At 48.1% G+C, this 17,951-nt stretch overlaps 5 protein-coding genes across 5 annotated transcripts; 3 read left to right on the top strand and 2 right to left on the bottom strand.

Moving 5' to 3' along the window:
• Positions 1-2,914: 2,914 nt before the first annotated feature.
• Positions 2,915-3,724, top strand: N7483_007042 (uncharacterized protein; the record flags this gene model as incomplete). Its single annotated transcript, XM_057090479.1, has 1 exon — positions 2,915-3,724. The coding sequence occupies one exon, from the start codon at positions 2,915-2,917 to the stop codon at positions 3,722-3,724; it is 810 nt and encodes a 269-aa protein (XP_056945220.1).
• Positions 3,725-5,727: 2,003 nt separating this feature from the next.
• On the top strand, positions 5,728-7,304 carry N7483_007041 (universal stress protein; the record flags this gene model as incomplete). Its single annotated transcript, XM_057090478.1, has 3 exons — positions 5,728-6,065; positions 6,135-6,525; positions 6,591-7,304. 3 exons carry the CDS (start codon positions 5,728-5,730, stop codon positions 7,302-7,304), a joined length of 1,443 nt encoding a protein of 480 aa, XP_056945219.1.
• A 1,060-nt stretch (positions 7,305-8,364) lies between these two features.
• Positions 8,365-13,557, bottom strand: N7483_007040 (putative eukaryotic translation initiation factor subunit eIF-4F; the record flags this gene model as incomplete). The annotated part of the gene is made up of 6 exons (XM_057090477.1): positions 8,365-8,512; positions 8,578-8,972; positions 9,043-9,126; positions 9,194-9,488; positions 9,566-12,636; positions 12,904-13,557. 6 exons carry the CDS (start codon positions 13,555-13,557, stop codon positions 8,365-8,367), a joined length of 4,647 nt encoding a protein of 1,548 aa, XP_056945218.1.
• Positions 13,558-14,870: 1,313 nt separating this feature from the next.
• On the bottom strand, positions 14,871-15,935 carry N7483_007039 (HVA22/TB2/DP1 family protein; the record flags this gene model as incomplete). The annotated part of the gene is made up of 3 exons (XM_057090476.1): positions 14,871-15,639; positions 15,694-15,843; positions 15,907-15,935. The coding sequence occupies 3 exons, from the start codon at positions 15,933-15,935 to the stop codon at positions 14,871-14,873; spliced, it is 948 nt and encodes a 315-aa protein (XP_056945217.1).
• A 692-nt stretch (positions 15,936-16,627) lies between these two features.
• N7483_007038 (NRDE family protein) lies at positions 16,628-17,655 on the top strand (the record flags this gene model as incomplete). The annotated part of the gene is made up of 2 exons (XM_057090475.1): positions 16,628-16,693; positions 16,753-17,655. 2 exons carry the CDS (start codon positions 16,628-16,630, stop codon positions 17,653-17,655), a joined length of 969 nt encoding a protein of 322 aa, XP_056945216.1.
• Between the last annotated feature and the right edge of the window lie 296 nt (positions 17,656-17,951).

Here is a 17,951-nt window from a genome sequence, read left to right as displayed (position 1 = left end):
TATACACTATATGTACGGAGTATTAACCAACCCGACTGCTATAAGCACCTGTCAGTGCCAGGTGGGCGCGTGACCAGGAAATTCAAGAATGGACTATAAGTCAAGACATGAAATCCTAACCCCGTACATAGGAACCTGAAGTTAATTATGAAAGATTCGCACTGACCATTTATGAAGAAATTCGGATCCACGTGTGTTCGGAGTGGATCGTCGATCAACCGAGCATAAAAATGTGCGAGTCCGCGGGTGCTCCACGGATCCACGGAGCAGTCAAGCAGTCAATGTACAAATGAGTCGGAGACGGAGCAGCCGAGTACCCGGTTTTCTTCCAAGGTTGCCCCACTCCAACTGAGTCACGAGGAATGGGAAGAGCCGGGATTCGGATTCGGGTTAGTGAGTTTCGGTGATTCGCAAATGTCCGAGATAATGTAGAGGAGATATGGAGTTATGGAGATATGGGATAAGGTTGACTCATTCTATGCATGCACTCCATCTTCAGTGCCCAGGTGGATATCTGGAGCACAGTTATTGCATCGGTGGAGGTGCAGGTGGTCAAGTGCCCAGGTTATCCAATGTTTTCTGGCTTAGTCAACGGGTCTCGAGGATCATCAATTGATGATGATGATGATCCCACGAGATTCCGACACCTGCACATGTGGGCACCTGAAGTCGCAGTATCTACTAGACTAGGTAAATCATATAATGGATGTATAATCATGATTAGAAACCAACTTCAATGGGATTGTTCTAATTATGTATCTGCTAAATGGCAGGAGTAACAAATCCCTGGATCAGTAAGACTATACTATTTAAGACTCATGATGACATTGAATATATTGAGATAGACTGATGATAGTGGTGATAGTCTCATCTAGCCAACATTTTGAATTTGAACTCATCCCAGTTAGGATGGTTGATGTCATCAAGGTGTCAAGTCCAAGGAATTAGACGGAGCTCGGAAACAAAGAATAACAAACGCCGACAGTTGGAGCCGCACAATGGCGTTGATTCTCACTAAATCCGGAGATCCGAATTCCCTCATCCGGATCTTCCTGGAGGTGGCTGCATCTGGACCTGTCGATTCGGGTGATCGCGTTAATGACCGAAAGAAGGAAATCATTTCGAGCTGGTTCGCATTCTTCACTGCAATAAATGTTTGGGGCTGGGGTTAATATGGGTAATTTCTGCGAGGTCCATGGTCATGGTCGCAAGGGAGGAGGGGGATTATGTATGGGGCCTCGTATGGCCCTACCTAGGTAATTATCTACACAGCCTCTAATACAATTTTCAAGTGGGGTTACGAGTCATCCAATGAATCGTATTCGCATGGTTGCCCCATCTAGCAGTGGTTTCGATGTGGTTTTAAGATGATTCACATTAGGCCGTAGGGCTGCCAATGCGTTGTTGGATCAAGTGGAGACGAAGAAAAAAAAAATTGAAAAAATCTCAGCCACAGAATGCTAATGCCTAATAGGCAAATGCATAATGGGACTTAAAATGGAATCCACAGCGAGACAGCATCCACTATGAACCATGATAGCACTTGATGTGTAGGCAATATTTAGTAAAATTATTCTCTTGGTTGTTCAGCCAAGGCTCTTGGAAGAACAGAATGGAACAAGTTAAGGAATTTAAGGAATTTCAGGTCTATTATTCTCTGCAAGGAGGACACGATGTGGCTCAAGACAGAATAGGGGAAGCCAAGATTGAATATTGTCAGGGATTGGCCCCCGCGTAATGTCACAGCCTACGAAACACAGAAGTAAAGTGAAGCTGCAGCCTGGTTTCCTGGGGAATGTGCTGTGCAGCCGCATTCTGACCGATTATAGGTCCGTGAGCTGCTCAGCCTTCTCTGTACGGAGTAAAGAGCTTGGAATGTCTTCCAAGGTTGACAGGTCAACTATTTCATATGAGTAATGATTAATGAATAATGGGAGCTCCACTAGAATCTCTCCGAATAAGTTAAAAATGATGCGATGAAGAAAATAAACATTAAGATTAACAATTCAACAAATCAATAGGATTGGAAATCAGTATACGAAGTTACTAAGATGAGAATAGTCATCCATGGAAGAAGAATGAGTAATTCGGAGTAAGGGCCAAGGGACTCTCCGTCGGGTTCGCTTTTTTTTCACTTCGCTTTTTTTTTCTATTGCTCCGTGGAGCTGAATTGGTCATCCTTAATGTGGGTCCAGGGTCTAACGGAATCAAAAATGGATTTAACGAAACAGAGAAAAAACTAGCGAAAAAACGGACTTGACCGATGAGTCAGTTAGATAGATATGATCATGAATTTTGACTCTATTTATTCTGTTGATAGATAGATAGAGATTGAACAATAATACCTAGGTATAGTATATCAATTGAGTAGGATCAATTGAGTAATCTACATTACCTAGGTAATGCATGATTACTGATTATAGCGGTGTAGTTTGTAAAGTTAACTCCGTTGCGCTGAATAATCTTCCCTCTACTCCGTTAGATCCACAGGGAATTATGGAAAATCCACGGGTGGAGATCAGAGCGCTCCGATCGGGTCCCGGACTTTAGCTGAACGGATACACGGCTTTTGCTTAAAAAAAAAGAAAAAAAAAGAATGATAATCAAAGTGTTTTTAAAAAGTCACGATTCCCCCCCTCCAAGTGGGGGATCTCAAACCTATCATCTGATCTATCAACTGAAACAATCCTAACTATTGATAACATAAAGTGATTAACAAGGCAACTCTCAATCTTGTTCAACCAGGCATCATCTCTTATCATCCCCTGCCTAATTTACGTGATTGACGTGTACCGCGATACCTGATATACGTGATTGACACACCGCCTCCTATCACCGCCTCTTGACTGGATGAGCACACCATTGAGTCACCACCTTGGCAGAACCACTTTATAATCTTCCTCCCGGCCACACAATGGCTTCTACTTCTAAGGACTCTTCTCTCGCCTCTGCTGCTTCTGCTTCCCCATACTTTACATCCCTGGTCCGCCGTCGTCAACAAAAGAAAATGAGCATTACTCAAACATACTACCTCGCTCATACCGCCCGCAAGAAGCTTACTCGTGAAGCTTCCCGGGCGGATCATGATCTACGATTGCTTGTCGGACACGCCAACCTCCTCGACTCCCTTATGCTTGACCTCGCCGACGCCGAGCAAGAACAAGAACGTTGGTTCAACCAGACCGTCAGTGGTGCCGCCAAGGCCCAAGAAGAGCCTCGACACATTCAATGGGCTTCGACCGTGGTCGAAGAATCTGAGGAGGAATGGGATCCGGAAGACGCCTCCGACCTCGACTCGGACGTCAGTGACAGTGACGAGGAGGACTCCGATATTGATGAGTCTGATTTTGCCATCAACGCCCCCATCCGCCGCCGGGCTCCATCTCCCGTGGCACCGGTGGCTCTGATCCCAGAACCCATCCTCATGGAAGATGAGGACGACGACACCGACAGTGATTTTGAATATGACGATATGGAGGATCTGGAGGAACTCAGCTTGACACGGTCGCCTTCGCGACAATCTCCACCTGAGCTCCTCGCCGACTCGGACGACGAGTCCGAGGATGATTCCCTTCCTCCCTCCCCACCTCAGCCTGCACTGGAGACCTTCAATGAGAAGGAGGCTTCCTCTACTGCTATCCCACTGGGTGATTCCCAACCCCATCTGTTCGAGCCTGGGTATTACGTTTCACAAGAACAGAGCACAATCATCGAGGCGTACTAAATTTCGCCTTGACTTGTGTCTCTGTTTTGTGTATACCATCTTATATTTGATCTCTTGTGATACCCTCATGCTTTACGACGATGACCAGGTTGGCATTTGAAGCGATTTCTCTTCTATTCTTCTCAATTTTTTTTTTCTTTCTCATTTACATTGACGGAGTTTATGGTTTTTACGGTCGCATATATACACCACATTCCTCTCACATCTACTGCTACCTGGAGTAGCATCTCATCTCATGTTATATTTTTTTTTCTTCACTTCATTTTTGACTATGTTGGATATCTGAAACATGAACTAAATAGCCACTGGGCAGCTCTCCCTCCATCTCCATTGTTGGACAGGTTGAGACTACCCAACCGCGGGGCCGAAGGCCAAGGACAGAAATTGTGATCCCAACCATGTACATAGAAAGATACAACCCAAAATCCAACCAAAAACAGTTAAAATTTGGACAATTTCCTGGAAGATACATCCTGAGTAAAACAGCAAGTCACTGCCAACCACATTGGTTGCATCGTACATGTGACCCATCACTAGGTCTGAGCGTACATAGTGTATGGACCTTCACCGCTGAAGTGATCCACGCCAAGGGACGATAGTCTCCGATCATCGCGGCTAAGTCGGCATAGTTAACATAGTCTCTCCGCTATAGTAGCTAGTGCGAGGATCGAGCCCAATTATTGGTCTACAAGTTATCCCATTCTGGAATTTCAGCTTGTCGTTCATACTGGTCTCCGTGGTACCTGGATTATTGAATAAGAGTATGGAGTACCCTGCCCCCATGTGGATGAATATAAGATTAAACAATGACAGATCGATTAAACAATAGTCTCCTATCTTCATCCATTATACGAAAAAAAGCAAATCGGAAGGAATAGGGCTTCCCCGCACTGTACTCCGTGCATTATGTGTAATGATAAAGGAAAGTCCCGGGATCTACAAACCTATCTCGATGGCGTTAGGGCTGGTTATCTTGCATTTTTTGTGTGTACTAGGCGTAATCCCGTGGCCATCTGATTGCCACTGAATGCAGCTGGGGGAAATTACTGCAGTAGGGGCTTGGATCATCACAGATGTCGGTGTATATGCATGCATGTGGTCCGAGTAGAGAACTTTGCATATCACCTGGACACTTTGTACATTCCCGCCTTACCCGCAATATCCAGGATTTTCTTTTTTCTCAGAGCTGAGTTGTTTACCCCATGGAGGTTATGGGCGGGGTTTATTGCTGAAGGTATTCCTGGTTCTTTTCTCCTTTTTCGTAATCAGTCCTCGAGCTCAAGTTCTCATTTTATCCCGTTATGCTACAGAGTGCAGTGCACATGTGCAGAGTACTGAGTTGTACGGTGTAGCTCTTCCCTGAATATGGGTCTGGGTCACCAGACTAATATCCGAATCAAGGTCCCTAGCTCATTATGTTTCAAACTAAAATCTGATGATAGTCAAACTTGACTCAAATTGATTATTCCAATGTCTTAACTATTCCTTCCAGTCACCAGTGTTCAGTTCATGAATCTATGATCAATTGATTAGATCAATGAATCCAACTGGTCAATTTAACCTTAGATTGATATGTTTACCTTTGACACCTAAGGCAGAAATGCTATCGATAAGTACTCACCGCCTACTATTTCAAGCCCCAACCCCTCGCTGCAGGCGTCACTGCCCCCATGCTTTCCATCCTAAGCTCATTTGTCTTACTCCAACTCGTGGCTAAGATGCACGAGTTAACTCCTGACATTAATGCCTGACATTCCTCATCACACGACCAGTCACTACAACCAACATCAAGCAGTTCCGAAACACAACCCTGAAAACAACCACTAAAAGAGTGGCACCACACAAAGCTAAAGCTTACACATTAAATCTCCCAAACAAACAGAGAAACCTCACCTGGAACTTGGAAGTCTCTCTCTATCCCAGAACTCCACTCACCTGACCCATCCTCTCGGACCGATTCCAAACTCGTCTATCAGATTTACCCAATCCCGGGTGTATCAATCATGTCCGCACCCCCATCACCAAAACCCTCCATTGACTCCGATGACCACCCCGTATCAAGAACCAGCTTATCCAAGACTTCATCGGGTCCTACACAAAGTCCCGGCGGGATCTCATTCGGTAAACAGCCACGAGCGCGCAGTCCACGCCGGAAATCAATTCAGTTTAATGTGGGTTCGGCGGAGGCGCAGTTACCGTCGAGGTCGTTGAGCTTTAAGCGCAGATCGCTAAATGAGAATCCGGAGTTGGATCGCACAATTAGTAGAGAGCGGGAAAGAGAGCGAGAGGGTGAATCGAGGACTTTATCTGTTAGTCGTGGACCTTCACCGCCGCCGCCAAGGTGAGTTTTGGGCTCTTTTCAACAATTGGATAATTTTGGATAGGGGCTAATTTGCTGGATTGGGGATAGGACTTATGAACGTGGTGTCTCGTTTGATACTTTCGATAATCGCGATGCGGCGGATTTCTCTTTGACGCTGAATTACAAGCATAAGGGGTACCAGAGTACACGGCGGAGCAGGACTTTCTTGTGTGGTACGGATCAGAATGATTATTCTGAGTTTGCGCTTGAGTGGATGCTGGAGGAACTGGTCGATGATGGTGACGAGATTGTCTGTCTGCGCGCCGTGGAGAAAGATTCGCGCATGGCGAGCGGGTCGGCTATCGAGGAAGGGAAATATCGACAGGAGGCGAAGCGGCTGTTTGATCAGGTCATTCAGAAGAATAGCCAAGACGAAAAGGCGATCAGCTTGATTCTCGAGTTGGCTGTGGGTAAAGTGGAGGATATCATTCAACGGATGGTAAGTTGAGGCTATAGTTCTGGGGTTGATCTGTTTCTTAGGAGAAAGTGCTGATCGTAATATAGATTCGCATATATGAACCTGCCATGTTGGTTGTGGGTACTCGTGGTCGCAACCTGAAAGGTGTTCACAGTTTACTGCCCGGGTCTGTCTCCAAATACTGTCTCCAGAAATCGCCCATCCCGGTTATCGTTGTGCGCCCATCACCCAAGCGCGAGAAGAAAAAGAATAAGCGCCGTGCAGACCCTACGCGCAAAAGTTATAATCATATTTTGGAACTCAGCGAGAAACGTGGTACTCGGATCTTCGACGCCAGTTCCAGCACAGAAAGCAGTATCACCAGACTTCCCGACGAAGATGCTGCGGTTGCAGAGGCACTCGGAATCCCTCCAACGTTTCGTACTCACTCGCGCAGTTCTCTCTCTGACCACAGCAGTGTCAGTGACAAGGACTCGGAAAATCCATCTGTCCCATATTCCCTGGACTCGGTCTTAATGAAGAGTCCAATGAACGGGAGTCCCGCTAGCTCAGAGGAGAGCGTAGTCCCTACTGAAGGGACAAAACGATCCTCTTCACCATACCCTCGAGACGAAGCCGACCAAGACTCACCTGACGAAGCAAACCCATCCACAGAAACCGAGGAAGACACAAGCCCAACCACAAAACCAACTTATGAAGAATCAGATCCTCCAACTCCCCGCGTCTCAATCCCTGTTATCGAAGTCTCAGCAGACAACGAGGACGAGGATGACGAAAAAAAAGTCCCCAATGACGACTGATACCATTGAACGAAACGCTCATGACTTAGCATGCATCATATTCATTTACATCCTGTTTTTGAAGCATTCCGTGTACCTTTCACCACTCTCAAGCATCGCAAGCAACGCTGTGCGTTGTGCATTTTGCATTTTGTACAATGTGGTTCACGCATTTCTATCCTGGCTTGCTTATACCCCTGCAGCGTGCAATTCCTCTCTTTCAGTTTTAGTCTTTCGAGGTAGACTCTGCATACATATCATATCATGGTTCTTGATAACTTGAACTTGAAGTCTTCTACTACTAGTAAAATACGTAGTAGCTTGATAAGGGTCGGACTGTCTAGTGTAGTGCTAATGTGTATACCAGTGGTTTACCTACTATACGATGATTGTAACACCAGATAATGAAATTAAGAAGGCAGATGTGATTCATAATCGACACGAAGATGAAATTTTGAGACGATTTGGTATGTCAGTCTAGTAATTCCAAGAGAATAAGGGAATCCACGCCATTACTACATCAAATCTTTTCAGCCAAAGTCTACTCAACTGAGTCATTATCACCGCTACCTCAACTCACTATCATGACTCGAATGATCTTATTCATCAGCATCAGAATCAACTTGAACCTAGACACTAATAAAATTCCGATTACTTAGTACCGATGAAAGTCCGAACCTTATTTTTTCTCCTTCCACACTACCAGTAGCACGCTAACACTCACTCATTATTCGGACCACCTCACTAACTCGGATCGATTAAAGCTAGAACTCAGATGAAGAAAAGACAAGGAAGAAGGGTAAAGGATATGAAGATTGTACACTATGAAGAGTTTGAAAAGTAGTCCCGTTGAAAAAAAAGAGAAAAGCCGACCCAGTCGGAACATGCAAGGGTGAGACTGAGAGAGACTTAAAGACAAGCGCAGGTGATGAGGAGCAAAGATGGGAAACATAAACTAAGAAGGTTTGAGGAGAAATAAGAATCGAGATAAAGAGGAAAGGAGCAGAAAAAAAAGGGAAATCTTTTGTGGAATCAGTAAAGAAGAAAAAATGGAAAACGTTGATCATTACTCCTAAGGAATCTATGCTGCGTTCTCGCCATCCTTAGATGGGGTTTTTGAGGGTCGGCGCTCAGAAATCGCGGGCTGCGACTTAGTGAGAACCGGGGAGGTGTGTGTAGATGGGGGAGAAGTGGCCATGTTGTCCTTGTCTTCCAAAGCAGCGAGAGCACTAAAATGAATAAGTTAGAAAAATGGGTTGCAAATTTAACACCGTACACTTGAATGGGTTCTTACCTGAAAGCATTGATCGACGAGGCGGCCTCCTTGTCCTCCTTCTTACCGGCAGGAGGAGTACCAGTACGGCTGCTAGCAGCGCTATCATCACTGCCACGAACCAAGCTGCCACCGGGGCCCAGGTTCTTACGGCCACTGCTGCTCCGGGAACCAAGAAGGCTGGAGGGACCGAATGACATGGGTTGGTTGGTGCTGCGAGTGGTGCGCAGACGACGCAGGTCGTCAGTGCCGACCTTGCTGGAGGCGTAATCGGGAGGAGGGGCCTGGTTTCCGTAGCCACCGTAACCACCGCTACGAGCATCGCCACGGCCCATGGGGGGACGACCACCACCACCGCCACGGTTAGCTTGTTGACGAGCCTTCTCCATCTCAGCTTCTTGTTGAGCACGAGCAGCCTGATTCAAAGTTAGAAAACATAAGTCATATATGACAGAAGAATGTTGGGCGTTGTTGGTATGAACGTACCTCCTCACGGATTTGCTGAATGGTCTTGGGGCCCTTGTCAGCATCCTTAGAGTGCCAGCGCTTAGAACGCAGATCAATGATATCCTAGAAAACACAACGAGTTAGTTGAATTTGATTCGTAATGGTTATCACCGCATGGAATAGTTCTTACCAGCAACATGAAGCGCAAACGACTGGGCAGGTCGGGAGTCTCCATCATCATGGTGATACGAGCAAAGTAGGCATCCATCATAGCAGGACCCTTCTCAGATGCATCCAGGCTGGCACCAATGGTGCGCAGCAGGCTGGTCAAACTCTCGACCTCAGCCTCATCAGGCATACCCTCGTAATCGACGAGCTTCTTAACACACTCGTGCATAATACGCTCAGTCAACATGCCCAGCTTGTAAAGCTCACCAATAAACTTGACAAGACCAAGACCACGACGCTTGGCAGCAGCAGCGACACTAAGAAAAAATTGGGTTAGTAAAAATGACAAACACGAAAGAAAAAAGCCCGTTAACACGGGTAGGTGTGGACTCACTAGTATTCGTCACTCATAAGCTGAGCCTCTTCAGTGGTACCATCGGGCTTCTCAGGAAGGTTAACCTTCCAACCACGCTCGAACTCCTCCTGACAACGGTTGAGCAGGTACTTGCGGAACAAGTTACCACCAGCAACAACATTGCCATTCTTGTCACGAATGTTCTCATCCTTAATCTCAGCGCTCATGCTCTCCAGCATGGCCTTGCAGAACTTGGCGTACATAGGAGCCCAGTGAGCCTCATCAGTAGCCTTCTCGAATGTGAGCTGAATGACTTGTCGGAGAGTGCGGCCATCTGATTCATCCTTGGACTGTGAAGCAATGTCCAGGATCTGCTCAGAGATACGGTCGAACTTCTCAGGAGTCATCTTGTTGAGAGCGGCCTTGACCTTACGCTGCACAACATCGGGAGCCAAAAGTCCCTCACCTCCAGGAGCGGGACCAGCAGCAGCAGGCTGGCCAACGCTGCGGGGCTTCCAACCAGTGGAAGAGACCTGAAGAGCGTCAAGCTTCATGCCAGCAGTGAGTGGCATGGCAGCATCGCTCTGACCGTCCTTTCGGCCACCACCACCACTCTTACCACCACCACGTCTGCTGCCGCCATCATTACGGCTACCGCTCTTGGAGCTACCCCGAATAGGAGAACCCATGGGGTTCATGTTGCTGCCACGAATCAAGGGAACACCCATGGGACCGCGGATAGGGTGCAATGTGAAGCCTCCTGCACTACCACGACCACCCATACCGCCAGGCATGCTGCTGCGGTTGTTAGCACCACCGCCAATACTGCCCATGGCCATACCCTCATAGCCTTGGTGGCTGGTATTGCGAGAGTTAGATCGGCCTGCGCTGCTCATGACACGAGGGGTTCCAGCTCGCGACTCTGGGTCACCCAGGGTGGCGCGGATACGACTGTCCCAGTCGATGGAAGGCTTATCCTTGAAAACGGCCTGGAATTGGAGCAAGAACTGAAGGTCATAGTGGAACTGACGACCAGTAGTACCGGCGTTCAGAGCAGCGTTAGGAGCAGTGACAGAGGAAGGATAGATGACCTTGGCAATATCCTCAAGGAACTTGGCATTCTGCAGCGACTTCATGGCAGCGCTGGGCTTCTCGGGCTCGGTAGACTTGACAGTATCCAGCTTCAAGCCAGCGGGCTTCTTGGAGATAGCACTAGCAGGCTTAGCAGGTGGACCCATAGACAAGTCAGAAGACACAGGTGTAGCGGCGCCGCTAGCAGCAGGGGTAGAAGCCTCGGTGGCATTCAAGCCACCCTTCTTGAGAGAAGCAAAGAGATCTTCACGTTCCTTACGGCTGGACTCATCCTCGTTGGTAACTTCACCCTTGGCGCGGGCAGCCTCACGAGCAAGCTCACGCTCTTCAGCCTCTTGCTCGGCCTTCTTCATGTTGGCCTCGTAAGACTCACGTTCTTCGCGAGCCTTGCGCTCCTCAGCCTCCTTCTTCTCCTGCTTCTTGCGGTTGTAATCTTCCTCGGCAGCGCGTTCCTGAGCCTCAATCTCGGCAAACTCACGCTCAATAGCCTCATAGTCGATCTCATCATCATCCGCAGGAGGGGCGGGAGCAGATTCCTTCTTGGGTTCCTCAACAGCAGGAGCAGGAGCAGCAGCAGCAGCTTCAGCGGCGGCGGCGGCGGCTGCGGTAGCCTTCTCCTCCGCATCCTTGGCAGCAGCAGCAGCAGCTTCAGCTTCGGCATCCTTCTTCTTAGCATCCTCAGCAGTCTTGCGAGCAGCCTCCTCGGCAGCCAGCTTTTGAGCAGCCTCATCTTCCTGAATCTTCTGACGAACAGCTTCCTTCAACTCCTGCTTCTTTTCCTCGTCAGTCTTGGCGGTAGCGGCCTTGCTGTCAGTGCGGGAGTGGTCGCTGGCGCTGGCGGTTCGTGGAGGAGGGGTAGATGTGGGAGTCGCGATCTTGACGGGAGAGGGGGTGGCGCGGGCGGGAGAGGCGGGGGAGAAGTGCTTCACAACACCGCTACCGGGGTCCTTGATGACAATAGCGCTCTTCTTGGTGGGGATGACGAAGGTGGACTTGGCAGGCGCGGGGCTGTTAGAGGACCGGCTGCCAGAGTGGATGTGACCTGGAGCTGGAGCACCAGTGGGGGCAGGGCCTTGGCCGAGGCTCGAGCCTGGACGGTCAGTAGAGACTTGAGAAGATGTGCGAGAAAGAGGGGTGGACTGTGGTGGAGGCTGAACAGGGTATTGACCCTGCATGTAGCCAGCAGCCTGAGGGTTGTATGGCATTCCAGGACGGGGTTGCGGCGACGGAGGAGTGATGTATTGTATTCCTTGCATACCATAAGGGGGTTGGTAGTAAGCATAGCTGGGATCGTACGGAGCGTAGCCCTGTGGGTTTTTGACCATTGTTAGATATTGTTCAAATTGGCCACTCTCTGGCGCAAGATCCAGGTGATTTGGGAATGACACGCTGTTTGGGATATGCATGTGATGGGGAAGGGGAGCGCCGTAATTTGGGGGAGCGCCATTCTTTGGGATGGGAAAAGGTAGCAAAGGCTCTCGCTTCATCCCTCTTGGTTTATTATGATAGCCAGGCCTGCTGTTATTATGAAAGCCACGTCGGGCGGGCTTCATAGTTTGAGAGGAGTGATGTGCAGAGGATGGGTATCTCACAGTTTGGGGGCCCATATGTTGTCCATATCCATAGGGCTGGGGAGGCATCGAAGGATGGGCCATTGGAACCGGGTTCATCTGAGGAGTGGTCGGGTGGGCGCTAGCCAGAGCTGGGCTACGGTTTGCTTGGTGTGGTGAGTTAGGGAAAGGTGCGGCCAGAGGACGACCCTGGTTAGGGCCGTGGAACTGAGGACCCATGTTAGGGCCACCTCGAGGCTGGTTGGGAGTCTGACGGAAGTTAGTGCCCGGCGAGTAGGGCATTTGACCCTGGTAACTACCGCTCTGAGAGTATCCGCGACCACGGCCACCCTGGTGAGGGTAACCACCACGACCAGGACCATTGCCCATGTGGTTGCTCATATCGCTATGGGTGGACTGGGAGGATTCACGACGCAAGTGTTGCTGCTGACCGGGGCCAAGAGGAGCCTATAGAGTTTGGCGCAACTATGTGAGCAAAACTGTCGAGACTGTGGGAGATTTGGGGAAGCAGGAGAAGCCTTGATCATGCGCGATCAAGGGGGATGCGTGATGGGTAAAAAAAAATAAGATCGGAATTTTTGCAATTTGTGTTTCTTTGTCTTTTTTCCCCTTCGACACTCCGAGGAGGGAAACAACAATAGCAATCGAATAAAAAAAAGGCGAAAGAAGAAACAAAAAATAGAACAAAGACATGAGAGAAAACGCATGACTTACGTTGTTATCTCCAGTCTCGCCGAAGCTTCCAAAGTTAGGAACGTTTCCTTGTGCCTGGTAAGTCGATGGTGGAGGACGACCACCGCTTGAAGCGGGCTGTGGGATGGGAGAAGGCGAAGTTTGGGGAGAGGTCACACGTGGGTTGGGAGAAGGGGCACCCAGGCCAGACTGAGACTGGTTGGAAGCCAGAACAGCAGGATTGCCCATGTTAGGGGAGCTCTGTTGATTGGCGAAACCAAACTGAAGACTGTTGGGACGGTTCGCAGGGCCTCCGTTGGGCATGTATCCAGAAGTGCCAGCCGAGGTGATAGTCACAGAAGGCTTACGGGAGTGATCACCCTGTGAAGCAGCAGGAGCAGTCGGGGCGCCATTGACGATGGTCACACCCGGAGAGGCGGCCTGCTGGGAAGATTGGTTTTGCATGGGTTTGCCGTTCACTGGAGAGATGGAAGTCGACTTCCCATGTTGCGCCGAGCCACCCACGGTGACGGGAGCAGTGGAGGAGTCCGTCGCGGACTTCTTCGTAGCGTTGGCGTAGGATCTGACTGGTGCCGAAGCAGTCGCAGCCAGGGGGGCAGATGCGGCGGGCTGAGGGGAAGTAGAAGCGGTGCTCTGTCCTTGTTGAACGCCCGACTGAGAAAGGTTCGAGCTCATTAGACAGGTTGGTGTTCACGTCAAACGCGCGACAAGTCGTAAGCGGAGAGGATAACTCGAGAGAGAGAGAGAGAGAGACGAGGTATTGGTCAAGGTATGAAATAAGTGGTTTAAGGCCACATTCAAACCAGGAAATCTGCACACCGGGAGAGGGGGAGATGAGGTTAGAATTTTTTTTTTTTTTTTTTTTGGGGAGGAGAAAAAAAAAAGAAAGGGTCAAATCAACCGAATGAAATGACGACCACTAAAAAAAGAACGCAGCTTTTAAAACAAAAAAAAAGCAGCGTGTGGTCCACAAGGGAAAAAGATGGGGGTGGGAGGTTCAACACGACGGTTGTGTGTGGGAAGGAGAAAAAAATCCAGGAAAAAAGTTGTTTCGGTGGGAAAAAAAAAATGCGGGAAAGAGATCAACTCACAGTTAACAACTCAACTTTCTATAATAGGATGAGTTAGATAGATCTGGGATTTCCGAAGAATCCAGAAAGATGGATAGGGAGAAATTAAAAAAAGGGAAAGATGCTGAAAAAATGGTCTTCAAGTTGTATGGGGATCTACCGCCACCATGACATCGGTGTACTCTGTAGGGCTATATAGGCTACTGATTACTTCAAGTTTACTCTCAAGGATATTCATTGGACTACTAACATGAATCTACTTCAAATATATTAAATTGTATCATACTGTCCATAGATATGAGCACTGGGACCTTGGATCTCATAGTAAAAGACATCTTAATCACTACTAGTATGAGTTGCCACTTTCCCGTTTCGGCATCGGAGTACATACTTCTATGACTTATATTATAATATTATATTATTATACCTAGATAATATTATTACTATTGTATCTCTTAATATTGTGAATAACTTACTAGTGATTACTACTAATTACTAGTCTCGTGTCATCTTTTGAGTCATACCTATAATCTAGGTCATAGCGGATAGGGATATCAAAGGGGGTACTCCGTACATTACTATGCATCGCATGCCTAGGATCGACTTCTCCCGAGTTCCGCCTTGCAGCATTTACTAGTAATTTAGTAAATGTTGTCCGGATTGATTCGGCTCTCGGCTGTTACTTACATTAGTAAATATAGACTAGTCTAGTTTACGGAGGAAATAGGAATTGACATCGGGGTGAGGTGATCTGGAGCCTCAGCTTTTATTCCAGCAAAGTCTTATATAGAGATAAGCAAACAACCCCAAGTGATACAGTAACATAACCCAGTCTTATAGCAAGAACAGGGAAAAAAATAAAATAAAACCAAGACAAACTTGAACCAAAAAACCCCCTTTCTATGCTTGGCTCACTCTTCAGTTATATCGATCATATCCCGTAGTGCGAGATGCATAATCCGAAGAACCCGAAGAATCATGATCACCTCCTAACCATCCTGAACTCCATTTCCCGCTTGTACGAGGCCCACGTGACCCAAGATCTTCATCATCCACAACATCAAAGGAGTTGTCACTCTCGTTTTTGCGCAACGGGGCTCCATATGCGAGATCATCTGTGTCATTCTCACGATCACGGTGGATGGCTTGTTCTTCCCGCATGAGAGTCGATCGCAAGTAATCCAGTACTTCCCGCTGATGCGAGATAAATCGGGCCTTGTCCGCCCCGGTCATGGATTGAATTCGTTGTTGGAGAAGGGTCCCGCTGGCCGATAACTCTTCCTCGTGCACTTCACGCGACTTCCCGGGGGAGGTGACTGAACCGAGAGCTGAGCTCAGGGCAGAATACCAGTCACCCGAACTAGAGGCGGACGCAGCGGTCGGGATGTTGAATCGCGACAACAAAGACTGGGCGTAAGATGCGGGTCCCGAAGGGGGTGGCGGGGTCTGTTGCTGAGGAGGAAGCCCGAGAACCTTGGTCCGAATCAGATCCACAGCCTGGTAGAAATATTGTAATCCAAGTGCCTTGGCCCGTTCGTGAGAGCGACCGATGATCTCCTCAATTTCGCGCTCGTGGTGGGTAAGGAAAGGATCGACATAATCCTGGTAAAGGAGTCGAGCACCCTGAGTCTGCGGGAGAACGAGATAGCACATAAAGAACAGGCGGATCCAACTATAGAATGGAAACCTGGGGGCTAGTCAGCGAATAAATCCTCTGAAAATTGGGAGATTCACACAATACCATCCGATAATAAACACGGTCCATGACTCTGCCAGCAGAATCACCGATAGAACCACCCAGTACATCAACCATGGTGCGAGTTGTGAAGGATCGGAAGAGCGGAGAGCCTTGTAAGATGCGAAGACGGGGAAAAGGATGGTGATGATGGAGCTATCGGGATATCAGCATGGCATTTCTTTGCATTGCCCAGAGTCAGCCTTGATTAAGACTCACGACAATAAGTCCGCAAAAATGCCAAACATGGTGTTGAAGTTTAAGAGCACAAGTCACGAGGGGCAAGATGATCCACGGCAGCTTCCCCTCCAACCCCAGGTCGAAGGGCTTATAATAGAAGCAAAAGGGTGATCTTTGAATAGGAAAATCCCAACTTTTGAGGGATCAATCAACGTAAATGAGGAGTCAGTTGTAAAGGAGAGAAAAAGAAAAAATAGAAAAGAGTAATCCACATCAAGTGTCCACAATGTAGGCATCCATATCAGGTGAAGCATTAGACCCGCAGCAGCTGAAAAAAAGTCAACGGTTCGTCTTGACGTCACGGGCAAAACATGGTTACTTCTTTGTCTTTGACATATCTGATTGTTATAACTTTACTTATACGTACCTGATAAGATCTATCCTTCCCCGGTCATATTCAAATTACTTTATTCTTTCAATTATATTGAAGTTTCAAAGCTCTAAAGTTAGATCTCCAAACTGACTGTGGAGATCGGGATCGGCACAATCACCCGATGTTCCAGTTCCTTGTATGACGGCCGAATAAGGAGTCCTCACTTGTCCTCCACAACACTTCTCCCGAATATCACTGCTCTCTTTCATCACATCTTCTTGTTTTATGACCTTTGACAGCTGCGTATCCTGCATCCTGCATCCTGCACCTTGAATCCCGTCTCTCCAATCCCCGCATACCCAGCTACTCCACCTCGGTAACTTCGCCATGTGTATCGCTTTGATCTCGACCGCCCATCCTGCCTATTCCTTGATCGTCATCAATAACAGAGATGTGAGTGAAAACTAGACTATCTGTCTCGCTCTCGGAAATCATTACTGACATCGTTTTAGGAGTTTCTTCATCGCCCAACCTCAGACCCAGACTGGTGGCCGGAGTCATGCTCACATGTCCTCGGCTCACGCGACCTAGCCCGGTCTACTCACGGAACTTGGATGGGCGTCACAAAGCAGGGAAAATTGGCTGTACTCACCAACTACAGAGAAGATAAGGCTTATCAGGCCATCGGACAATACAGTCGAGGTTTGATTGTGAACAGCTGGTTGACAAGTCCACCCAGTGATCGTGGAAGCACTCATAACTTTGTGCAGTCCATGGTCGCGAGTGAAGAGGCTAAACAAGTCGGCGGTTTTAGTTTAGTGTGTGGTTACATCAACGAGCCACTGGCCATTGTTTCCAATCGCTCCTCGGACATGGACCAGATTACTTGGGTTGCTGCGGAGAAAGACCAGACCCGAGGATTGAGCAACACGACAGTGGACGATCGAACGTGGCCGAAGATCCTGGATGGCGAGAAACTTATGGAATCAGCCATCGAAGCTCATTTTCAGGCGCAAGAGGATGAGGACGCATTGATTCAGCGTCTGCTTCAGGTGCTTTGCATCGATACTTTACCTCGACTGCCAGAGGAGGAAAACCAGGATATTGACACTTACATCAAGCACCTACGCAAGAGCATATTTGTCCCTGTCATTGGGACAAAGGAAGATGTCAATCGCAAAGCGGAAGAGACTGCCGCGGCAAGGGTTGAAGATGAAGCCAACCAAGCCCCGACAAACGGGGGCGTGGGACCAGATTATACAAGTGGTCCTTATGGAACGCAGAAACAAACTGTGTTGTTGGCCACCCATGATGGCAGAGTGAGGTACTTTGAGCGAACGCTCTACGACACTGATGTCAATGCTGTACCCATTGGGAAAGGCGATCGGTCGTTTGAATTTCATATCGAACAATGATATGAGTCTTCTCCGCAGGGGACTTGATGATACATTGCGCCTAGAATTAATGTGTTATGATTTTATGACACTGTATGCCCCCAGGTGGCATCACACAATTGAAGATACTTGAACTTTTTCACGCTTTCTGCTCCCTTATTTAAATTACTTTATTTGTCCAGAGCACGTTTTGCTACTAATATCATATAAAAACTAGACATTCTGTCTCCTTTTTTTATGAAAGTGTTGACGGATAAAGTCAAGCTTAAGGGATCCGCCTCTAGCTCGGTTATGTTTCATATTGATACGCCCGCTCA

This window comes from Penicillium malachiteum, assembly GCF_028827825.1.
Source record: "Penicillium malachiteum strain IBT 17515 chromosome Unknown utg000003l:1.0-4950554.0:1.0-4952489.0, whole genome shotgun sequence".
Taxonomy (NCBI): domain Eukaryota; kingdom Fungi; phylum Ascomycota; class Eurotiomycetes; order Eurotiales; family Aspergillaceae; genus Penicillium; species Penicillium malachiteum.
The sequence above is the reverse complement of the archived record's forward strand: the minus strand, read 5'-3'. Positions and strand labels throughout refer to the sequence as shown.